The following is an 11,345-nucleotide window of genomic DNA, read 5'->3' as shown; positions in this document are numbered from 1 at the left end:
CACACCACCGACACACACCACCGACACACACCACCGACACACACCACCGACACACACCACCGAGACACACCACCTACACACACCACCGAGACACACCACCTACACACACCACCGACACACACCACCGAGACACACCACCTACACACACCACCTACACACACCACCGACACACACCACCGACACACACCACAGACACACACCACCGAGACACACCACAGACACACACCACCGACACACACCGACAACACACACCACCGACACACACCACAGACACACACCACCTACACACAAACCACCTACACACACCACCTACACACACCACCGAGACACACCACCTACACACACCACAGACACACACCACCTACACACAAACCACCAACACCCAACACCGACACACACCACCGACACACAAACCACCTACACACACCACCTACACACACCACCGAGACACACCACCTACACACACCACCTACACACACCACCTACACACAAACCACCTACACACACCAGCAACACACACCAGCAACACACCAGCAACATACACCACCTACACACACCACCGACACACACCACCTACACACAACACAGACACGCACCACCTACACACACACCACAGACACACACCACCTACACACACACCACAGACACACACCAGCAACACACCAGCAACAAACACCACCAACACACACCAGCAACACACACCATCTACACACACCACCAACATACACCACCTACACACACCACAGACACACACCACGTACACACACACCACAGACACACACCAGCAACACACGTCACCACACACCGGCAGAAACGCACACCACCGACACATGCCACTGACACACACCACAGACACAAACCATCGACACACCACCAACACATGCCACTGACACACACCACAGACACAAACCATCGACACACACCACCAACACACGCCACCGACACACACCACCGACACACACCACCGGCACACACACACACACCACCAACATACACCACCAACACACACCACCAACGCACAATACAAACACACACCACCGCCTCACTGCCTTCAACGCAAATCTGCAGCTGCACAACTCAACACTAACCAAGTGTAGCATGACTGTGATTGGCTGTTATGGAGCCCTGCAAACGGTTCATCTCCACCCGGCGAAACCGGTTTGCCACCGAAGGATGGGGATGTGAAAGTGTCGACACAGCAGATCTGAGCTGTCAAGGCTTCCAAGTTTCCAGTAAATTCCATTGTCCAATATCAATATGACTTACAGGTGGAATAGATAAGATTCAAAGATTACTAAAGATATCGGAACATCTGCTTATGTTCGTGATGCAAGATGCGTCCAAATTCAAATTCGTTTTTATGTATTGTATTTATTTTGACTTATTACTATTTTACTACTCAGCCAAATCAAACACACGTTTACATAATGAGAATGTTGTACATTATTTCCACATGCGTAGTTGCATGCAGTTAGATTACGTTAATGTGCCTCGTTGGTCACATGGGAATATGCCTATATCCGTGACCCGTTATGCAACCATGAAGGTTAGCAGACTTCCACTATTGGTTGTTGTTACACACAGTGACCAGCAGAGGGAGCCGTACTCCAGCAGGCTACATAGATGACAGTGAGATTGATTATCACAGCAGTTAAACAACAGACCATCATAATGGATTCATTAAGAGAATAATAAAAAAAAGTGTGAAGATCTATACAAATAGATATAAACACATATATATATATATATATACATATGGAACACGATGTCCTATAGATGTATATACATGTACATATACATATGAGGAAAGCAAGTCTTGCTAAGACAACCTTCTACTGGAGCTTTTTACCATCACTGAGCAGAAGTCAAGGAGTTGAACGAACTGCTGTACTTTACACACGTCTCTGGATTAGGCATTAGCACCACTGAGCATAATCAGCTCTGCTGCATCAATCGTTAGGGTGGTGGGAGGGGTCGTGTGTGTGTGTGTGTGTGTGTGTGTGTGTGTGTGTGTGTGTGTGTGAGTGTGTGTGTGTGTGTGTGTGTGTGTGTGTGTGTGTGTGTGTGAAATAAGGTCCCTTCATGTCCTCTCACTGTGTGCATTAGCACCAGCGTTAAATTTTGATTAACTTCTAATTAGCTCCCACTCCGGATCTTTGCTCTGAGGGGTCTTTGATGACTGGGATTTGTCAAATACACATCATGGTCACACACACACGCACAGACACACACACACGGTCCAAGCTGTTCATCATGAAGATGGTCCAATGTGCAGCAGTGGTCCTAAGGGGTTTAATGCTGTAGCTTTGTTGGTTTTTGGCCGCACAAAGCCTTAAAGTGTAATTCCGGCAAAAATTGAACCCAGGTTCTTTGTTTTGGCATGTATACCCAACAAATAAGCCCTCCAGATACTTTTTAAATTGAAAATCGAGTACAGAGTTTGCCTGGCGCAATGTTTGGCTTCCATGTTATTGGTTAGGGGCACCGCGAACGCTTCCAAATCGCCATTTTTTAACCACTAATATTGCTCAAAATAGCACCAAACCTCTGCAGTAGCATGATTAGGGCCCCTACACATAAAACAAAGCATCAACAACTTACTTAGCGTACCGGGAGTTTATTAAAAAAGACTTTTTTCCAAGTCTGTGCCTTACCGGTAGGTCCATGTTTCCAGGAAGTCCAGTGTTGCGTGACTTGTGTGGACTTCTTGGAAACATGGCATTCACGGTGCCCCTAACCAATAACATGGAAGCCAAACATTGCGCCGGGCAAACTCTGTACTTGATTTTCAATCAAAAAGGTATTTGGAGGGCTTATTTGTTGGGTATACATGCCAAAACAAAGACCCTGGGTTCAATCTTCACCGGAATTACACTTCAAGTTTTATTGAGCAATGAGTGAGGGGCCCGCTCCAACAGCCTAGGGGCAAGCGACCCCCCCAGCCTGTCCCCACATGTCTGTCCTAATGTGTGTGTGTGTGTGTGTGTGTCGTCCTCCTGTCCCCCCATAGGGCAACAAGGGTGGCGTGAGCGCCCGCATGTCGGTGTTCGGCCACACGGTGTGCTTCCTGAACTGCCACCTGCCCGCCCACATGGAGAACTCGGAGCAGCGCATGGAGGACTTTGAGAGCATCCTGCAGCAGCAGACCTTCGAGGGCCAGGCCGCCACCGGGGTCCTGGACCACGAGTCAGTCCCCCTCCTTTACTCTGTTTACATCCTCCACACGGGTTTTGACCCTGGACTGACTGGCTCCCCGCAGCCAGAGTGGACCTCGGCCAGTCCGGAGGGGCCCTCGGGCGGTCCGGAGGGGCCCTCGACCGGTCCGGATTGGCCCTCGGCCGGTCTAGAGGGGCCCTCGGCCGGTCCGGATGGGCCCTCGGCCGGTCTGGAGGGGCCCTCGGCCGGTCCGGAGGGGGCCTCGGCCGGTCCGGAGGGGCCCTCGGCCGGTCCAGAGGGGCCCTCGGCCGGGTTTCTGATTAGTTTCAGCCCCTGTATCCTGGGGCCGTGTTTCCACAGTAAACAGCATTAGCCGACGTTACTGCTGCCGTTTACATGGAAGTGAGCTGACTAGTTCAGGCTGCTGGGCGGTTCTGCCCTGCGGGGTCAGGACTGGATTTACAGGCCCTGATTGCGTGGGAATGTGTGTTCACAGCGTTGTCTTCTGGTTCGGGGATCTGAACTTCCGGATCAATGACCTTGAGATGCAGGTGGTGAAGTCCGCCATCGAGAGCAATAAGCTTGCCGTGCTGTGGGAGAAGGACCAGGTGAAACTAATGTTACGTGTAATGAATGTGAATTCCAGATATACAGAATAGGATTGGTTGAAATGTTCTTCCTGCCCTCCAATCAAACTCGACCATCCCTAAAACATTGTATGTTGTCACTCAGAGGATGTAATTAAATAATCCATCATCTATCATTCATTGATGTAGACGATAGTGTAGGGTCTGAGCAGCGCCACTAGATGGCGGTCCTCAAACATTCAAGTGAAAACAAAGAACACTTACACAATACCTTACACAAGCAGTGTGAAATAGGAAAACATGTAACACCTGCAGGCTTCCCCGTCTCCCCCCTCTCCCCAGTCTCCCCCCTCTCCCCAGTCTCTCCAGTCTCCCCAGTCTCCCCCCTCTCCCCAGTCTCCCCCCTCTCCCCAGTCTCCCCCCTCTCCCCAGTCTCTCCAGTCTCCCCAGTCTCCCCAGTCTCCCCAGTCTCCCCCCTCTCCCCAGTCTCCCCAGTCTCCCCCCTCTCCCCAGTCTCCCCCCTCTCCCCAGTCTCTCAAGTCTCCCCCTCTCCCCAGTCTCCCCCTCTCCCCAGTCTCTCCAGTCTCCCCAGTCTCTCCAGTCTCCCCAGTCTCCCCCCTCTCCCCAGTCTCTCCAGTCTCCCCAGTCTCTCCAGTCTCCCCAGTCTCCCCCCTCTCCCCAGTCTCTCCAGTCTCCCGGGTCTCCCCAGTCTCCCCAGTCTCCCCCCTCTCCCCAGTCTCCCCCTCTCCCCAGTCTCTCCAGTCTCCCCAGTCTCTCCAGTCTCCCCAGTCTCCCCCCTCTCCCCAGTCTCTCCAGTCTCCCGGGTCTCCCCAGTCTCCCCAGTCTCCCCCCTCTCCCCAGTCTCCCCAGTCTCCCCCCTCTCCCCAGTCTCCCCCCTCTCCCCAGTCTCTCCAGTCTCCCCCCTCTCCCCAGTCTCCCCCCTCTCCCCAGTCTCTCCAGTCTCCCCAGTCTCTCCAGTCTCCCCAGTCTCCCCCCTCTCCCCAGCCTCTCCAGTCTCCCCAGTCTCCCCAGTCTCCCCCCTCTCCCCAGTCTCTCCAGTCTCCCCAGTCTCTCCAGTCCCCCCAGTCTCCCCCTTTCTCCCCAGCCTCTCCAGTCTCCCCAGTCTCCCCAGTCTCCCCCCTCTCCCCAGTCTCTCCAGTCTCCCCAGTCTCTCCAGTCTCCCCAGTCTCCCCTGTCTCTCCAGTCCCCCCAGTCTCCCCTTTCTCCCCCGTCTCGTCAGTCTACTCCTTCTCCCTCTTCTCCCCAGTCTCCCCAGTCTCCCCTTTAGTCTCATTACCTCTTAACATGTGAAAGTCGCTTCATGTAACTGCATGCAGTTACAGAGAACATTCAAGATGCGTTCACACACATACTCACGCACACGCCACTTAGTGCCCACACCTCTGAATGAGGTCATTATGGTCTGGTTAATCTGATGGAGCTGCGGTTTTCTCATTCCTTGTGATGGTAACTCAGGGTTTACTAGTTTAGTTCCGAGTACCAATCTGAAGGCGCTAGCATGATGTGTGACGGTGCCTCTCCTCAGCTCAACATGGCCAAGGACAATGAGGTGGTGTTGGAGGGCTTCCTCGAGGGTCCGCTGAAGTTCATGCCCACCTACAAGTTTGACGTTGGAACAGACACATACGACACCAGGTGGGCACTGCCCCAGGGAGGCTCATGATGTTCACCTCGTCTACGCCTTCCCTCTCTCCTCCCCTCTGATCCCCTTCAAACCTCCTTCATCTCTTCTTTCTCTCCTTTCCTCTTCAAAGATCTTATTGATATAATTAGCAATATAAATGGTATATAAAATCTGTACAACTACTAACTAACTGTATTTGTAACTAACTTAGTTACTCTTTTACAATGTGGATGGTTTGCTCTGATGTTCAGTCTCACTTGCAAGTCGCTTTGGATAAAGTCTAACGATGCAGCGATGTCTTGAATGAAATATCTTCCAACTTCTAAAGAAATCTAAACTGAGCGTCTCTCGTCCTCTTTAGCGGGAAGAAGCGCAAGCCGGCGTGGACGGACCGCATCCTGTGGCGTCTGCGGCCACCCACGGCGGGCTCCGCCCCAAAGGCGGGGAAGCGTGCGTCCATGTCGGGTCTGAGCTGCGGCACCAAGGTGACGCAGCACTGCTACCGCAGCCACATGGAGTACATGGTCAGCGACCACAAGCCTGTGGCCTCCATCTTCACTCTGCAGGTACAGGAGAGTGTCTTTAGACTGCCATCGCTCCCCGTCTCACTGGGGCTGCTTGGGATGAGTGTAGTCTGTTAATGAGTGAATCTAGCGTCTAACGCTCTTTGTATGCATTCTGACAAAATTAATCGATCACTTTTGTACCGTGGGATAATTCATTTTGAAAGAAAAACTTGATCATGATCGTGATTGTGCTCTACGAGGTAGTCCCCCTACAAGGGGGACCTGTTCCTGGTCCTGAAAGTCTGTGTTCTGGGGTCTAGCCCCAAAAGGGTGGATTTGGTCCCTGGTCCTGATGTCTGTGTTTTTTGCTCTGGGTCTAGTTCCCCTACAAGGTGGACTCGCCCCTGGTCCTGGTCCTGGTCCTGATGTCTGTGTTTGTGCTCTGGGTCTAGTTCCCCTACAAGGTGGACTCGCCCCTGGTCACCCTGCTGGTGGAGGACGAGTGGACCAGTCTGGCCGATGCCGTCGTTACGTTCAGATTGGCTCCCAGCTATGCCCGCAGCTCCTGGGACTGGATTGGTCTGTACAAGGTGGGTGTCCTGGTCGGGCCTCAGTGGTTCTGAGGTTGTTTCTGGCCGTTATTATTGTGTGTGTGTGTGTGTGTGTGTGTGTGTGTGTGTGTGTGTGTGTGAGTGTGTGTGTTACTGTGATCTTATGAACAGTTGGAGCTTCTTGTTCGTGCGGACACAGTGAGTCACAATCATTCTGTTTTTCTTAATCATCATTTCTTGGAAGGACTTGACGAGATGTTGTGTGTGTTGCCAGGTGGGGTTTAGGCACCACAAGGACTACGTAGGATACGTGTGGGCCAAGCAAGAGGAGGCAGACTACCAGCGGCAAGAACATCAGGTGATGGACCTTTTTCTTTTGTATTCATCTTTTAAAATAAAATATGGCTCGGGTGGGAGGAGTTTAAAGGTAACAATGGTATGATCCCCACAATTTAGGTTGAATGTGAATGTGGTTTTGCCAAATGAAGATGCAGTGGCCGTTCAAACGGACCTCAGGTCCGCTGCGTTCTGAGAGCTGCTCCGAAACCCGAGTTGTTGAGCGAATCGAACGACAGACAGACATACAGAGTCTCCTTTAATTATATTAAGCTAACAACTGTAGTAGGTTCAGTTTTATGTTGTTTTCATAAAAAAGTTTGCACAGTTTTTAATGATTTGTTTAAACTAATCTTTGCTAAACTGTTTATGTATGTAGACAGTAGGCAGATGTCAATGCCCTACAGGCTACTTTTGGGGACTTTATTCAATAATAATATAAATAAATAGTTGTCGGGGTGGTAGGTCATGGCGTTATCTGATCCTGTCACCACATGCTGGCTTCTGGTGACTCGAATCCCACCCCCGACCCCGTGAATGGATTTGAATGCAGAGTAAAAGATGATTGAGTTCCCATGGTTTGTCTCTTCCAGGTAACCTTCACTGAGGAGGAGCTCCCCAAGACCTGTGGGGACTTCCTCCTCGGTTTCTATAGCAACAACATGAACACCATCGTGGGGGTGACCGAGCCCTTCCAGGTGATGATCGCGGAGAGAGAAAAACATGTTCATCTTTTGGATTCTGGATCTCCTGGTTGTATGTAGCAGGGCACAGGTAGCAGACTAACAGTGAGTGACGTTTGCTCCTGTGTCCTGGTGCAATAAAGCAGTAGACCCAGAATCAGTGTCATGAGCTGTGTGTGTCCTAGGATGATGCCCCTTTGAAAGGGTCTGTCCCTGTTAGTGTAATATGCCGTGGCTATGAGGCCGTTATCATGCCAGACATGTGACTCTCCTTCACACCGTGTTCCCCATAACAACCTTGACGACATTCCCCCCGCCGGCTGTAGATCCTGCTGCCCTCGGAGCAGCGAGACGCCAGCGCCTCAGATGACAGCTCTGAGGTCAGCTCGGAGGACGACTCCCCCGACGGCCCCCACGGCCCGACCAGGTCCCGTTCCCGTAGCCCCAGCCCCGGGCCCAGCGGGGCTCCGCGCCGCAACCACAGCCCCGGTCCTGACGCCCCAGAAGTAAGGGGGCTGAAGCTTGCCGACGCTGAGACCCACGCCCCCGACGGTCCACCAGAGGGGGAGAGTCTCCCGGCCTCTGGCCAAGCAGAGGGCACTTCAGCTGGGGAGGCGGAGTTGTGATGCAGACACCCCCCTCCATCTTTCTCTCTCTCTCTCTCTCTCTCTCCAGTTGGGCTGTGTTGTAACTTGTTATATGCACTGTATGTAGACACTGTGTGGTTCGTAGAGTGGAGTTCATTATATGGAAACCATTATTTCAGGACTAAGGTTAGCCGTCAGGTCTATTGAGGAAGGAGGCTTACTTTCGGAGTTGATTTTTATTACAAGGTTCACGTTACACTTGCTTTACTTTTTTTATACTTGTATTCCTCTGCCTCTCTTCTACGTTGTGTGTCTTCTGTTTCTCAGGCTGAGCCATCAGAGGGCTCGCTAATGAGTTATCACACTTTACCCAGCCCTCATACATACAAAAACCAAGACAGACCAAACGCTTCAAAATAAGCCCACCGGCGTATTTGACCACACGCGTTTCATGAACATGAGGAAACTGCCCGTTATCTCTAGCAGGCAAATAAGCATGAGCAGGAACATCCTCACACACCCTCCTCGGGAGCCATCAAATCCGGATTTCATTTTAAAAAGGGGAATGCATCGTAAAGGTGACGTTTATTAGAGACAGAGTTTACAGCGAGTACACTCGACCAATAAGGCCATAGTGACACATGAACCCCCCCGCCGCCCTCCTGGGTCTAATCAGGTCTGCCATTAGAGACCTTAAGAACCTCAAGGTCAGTCTGTGGTTACGCCTTTGCTGTGATGATAACAACTCACAATTCACACCCTTCGTTTCTACTCTTAACATCACCATCACCTCAATGGGAGCGTAGTGCCCTCCCAGTCCATGCTGGTTTCCATGGGTTCCATTTAAAACAAGAGCTCCGCCTTCGGGTAACCTACGTTATCTTTCTCCTTCCTGCACTTTGACAGTTTCGTCCCTCTTTTATTTGTCGATCCTCCCCCACTGTTGGTTAAGAAGCAGGCGGTGCTCTCTGCACTACTTTGTGTCAGTTATTAGCTTGTGAGATTTTAGACAGAGTGTAAAACAATGGTCAATGATTAGGCAATGTGCAGCCTAGTACCGTAGCCTCGTCGTAAATGTGTACACTCCTCTATCAGTGTGTGTGTGTGTGTGTCAGTGTGTGTGAGAGAGAGAGATGGTATGAACGTTGTGATGTTACTAGCTAGCTGTAAAAGAACTGTGGATGGCATGGTTTGCTGCTCCGTGCTGTACACGCGGTACCGTGACTTTGTGCCGTAAAGTGCTGTTTTGACTCCTCTTTGTGACGTCAGTGGCTGTGAGAAGTGTTAGAAGAATTATCGTGAGAACATCAAAAAATATATAAAATGCCGTAGACTCTAGGTGAGAACATTTCAGTTTCAGAGTTTGCTTGCATACTTTTTATTTTAATTCAGTCTCATTCTGCATCCAAAAGACAATATAATTAATATGATCTTTGTATACAATATGAAGTTTTGAATAGATAAGATCTGAAGTTATCTTAGGTAATCCACAATGATCCGAGCTGTATTCATAACGTTGGTTTTTACCAAACAATTCTTACAATGCAGGTAAGTGAAACTCTTGATATGTGAAACTAGATTTTTGAAATGTCTAAAGAATGTTGTTCTATAATTAATGTGTGTTTTAGATATATACGTTTGTATTTAAGGGAAATATAACAGATTGGGGTATGAATAAGATGACAATCTATGCCAAAAACATATGAATTATGATGTATTTATTTTCTTATTTAATTCTGTGAAATCAGCCTGAATTCTGCTGGCCAGTGAAGGAGAATTATTTCAAAGCAAATATGAGTGATATATTAATATTGGTTTTATTTTTGTGGAAACAAAAAAGGGTACCTCCACGGTTTTAATTGGAATTAAAACCATGCGTTACTGAAGTTGTCTCAGAGGTAGTTGGTTTGTTTGAGATGGAGTGGCTGAACACGTCTGGCATCCACAAAAGAAAAAGTATCTGTAAATGCCCAATGGAAGAGAAATAAAACAAAATATATATATACGACTTCCCTTCAACCTTGACTGTGTGGATGTTTTCTGAGAACTGTCTTCAGCAAGCAAACCATGACGCCCGCGGTCATAACTGACCTGCGGAGCGGTGGTACCTCTGCCCTTCACAACCAGGGGTCGTACCGGCGGCGTCAATTCAACAAACACAAACAGGGTCATGTAACCTTGGACATTACGGGACAAACCCAGACGTTACATGTGCCTACATATAGTGCACTGACAATGCAAATGAAATTGTATATTACTTTTTACTAAACAAATGTTTAGCTTATGCCCGTGGCATTTCAATCACACTCATACAACACAGCCTTTCTGCACAACATCAAGGAACAGTTCTGCTGTTGGGACTGGGCTTAATGCTAACGTGTTTTCATACACTTTGGCAAACCTTTGTGTCTTGGAATGGGGGAGAAAATTTTGAAATACTTGAACTGGATCCATCCAGTGGCATCACTAGGCTGTTTCATTCGGGGCTAAAGCCCCAGATATTATTTAATAAGCCCCGAATCTTATGTAAAAAAAAAAAAATAATAATCAACTTGCTTTTTTTTTTTGCTTGCTTTACACTAGAAACAAACATGGGGATTCCAGGGGCATCGAAAAATAAAGTAGCTTAGTCCTTCTACATAGTCCTTCTGGCAAGAGAATAAACGGTTTTAAAACATAACCTGTTTACCACCTCAAGTGAATTAACCTATCCTATCCCCAGTAATATATATATATATATATATATATATATATATATATATATATATATATATATATATATATATATATATATATATATATATAATAACTGACATATATATATAAAGGTAAGGTCTGTCTCACTTGTATTCATTTTACTCTGAAATAACTTGAATGGAACTTGAGATGTCTGGGGATAAGCAGCACAGCAGTCAGGTAGCTATTTAAAGCTATAATAAACTGTGCATTTTGTGTATTTAGGTAAAGCATTATGAAAAATTTGCCCATTTTCCCTTTCCCTCTGGGCTAAGCCCCGGATATTTCAGAAACCTAGAGACGCCCTTGGATCCATCAGTTCCTAATCTTCTGATACGCGGTTTAACTGAACAATGGAGCCGTTTCAAAGTAACCTGCACCCTTTATTTACCTAGTTGTTCTGATGGCCTTCTATTTGTCCCTGGCCATCCGCTCCACTTGGTCTCCTGACTGTATTTCAGTTCAAGCCAGGGGAAAAGAGCAGCTACAGGGTGGCTGATAATCCATCCAATAATAACAAAGCTAAATATAATATTTTCCAATACAGGCAACAGTCAT

General features: G+C 48.6%; 1 protein-coding gene across 1 annotated transcript in view; it reads left to right on the top strand.

Annotated features, from left to right (window-relative positions):
* The window catches only part of inpp5jb (inositol polyphosphate-5-phosphatase Jb), a 21,657-nt gene extending 11,605 nt beyond the window's left edge, over nucleotides 1-10,052 (top strand). The window contains exons 5-12 of the mRNA XM_079730463.1: nucleotides 3,011-3,186; nucleotides 3,653-3,764; nucleotides 5,290-5,399; nucleotides 5,750-5,954; nucleotides 6,347-6,484; nucleotides 6,720-6,803; nucleotides 7,375-7,479; nucleotides 7,791-10,052. Coding sequence (XP_079586589.1) covers nucleotides 3,011-3,186; nucleotides 3,653-3,764; nucleotides 5,290-5,399; nucleotides 5,750-5,954; nucleotides 6,347-6,484; nucleotides 6,720-6,803; nucleotides 7,375-7,479; nucleotides 7,791-8,090 — 1,230 coding nt within the window. The 3' untranslated portion in view covers nucleotides 8,091-10,052. The remainder of the gene's footprint in view (nucleotides 1-3,010; nucleotides 3,187-3,652; nucleotides 3,765-5,289; nucleotides 5,400-5,749; nucleotides 5,955-6,346; nucleotides 6,485-6,719; nucleotides 6,804-7,374; nucleotides 7,480-7,790) is intronic.
* The last annotated feature ends 1,293 nt before the right edge of the window (nucleotides 10,053-11,345 follow it).

This window comes from Pollachius pollachius, assembly GCF_949987615.1.
Source record: "Pollachius pollachius genome assembly, chromosome: 1".
Classification (NCBI taxonomy): domain Eukaryota; kingdom Metazoa; phylum Chordata; class Actinopteri; order Gadiformes; family Gadidae; genus Pollachius; species Pollachius pollachius.
The sequence above is the reverse complement of the archived record's forward strand: the minus strand, read 5'-3'. Positions and strand labels throughout refer to the sequence as shown.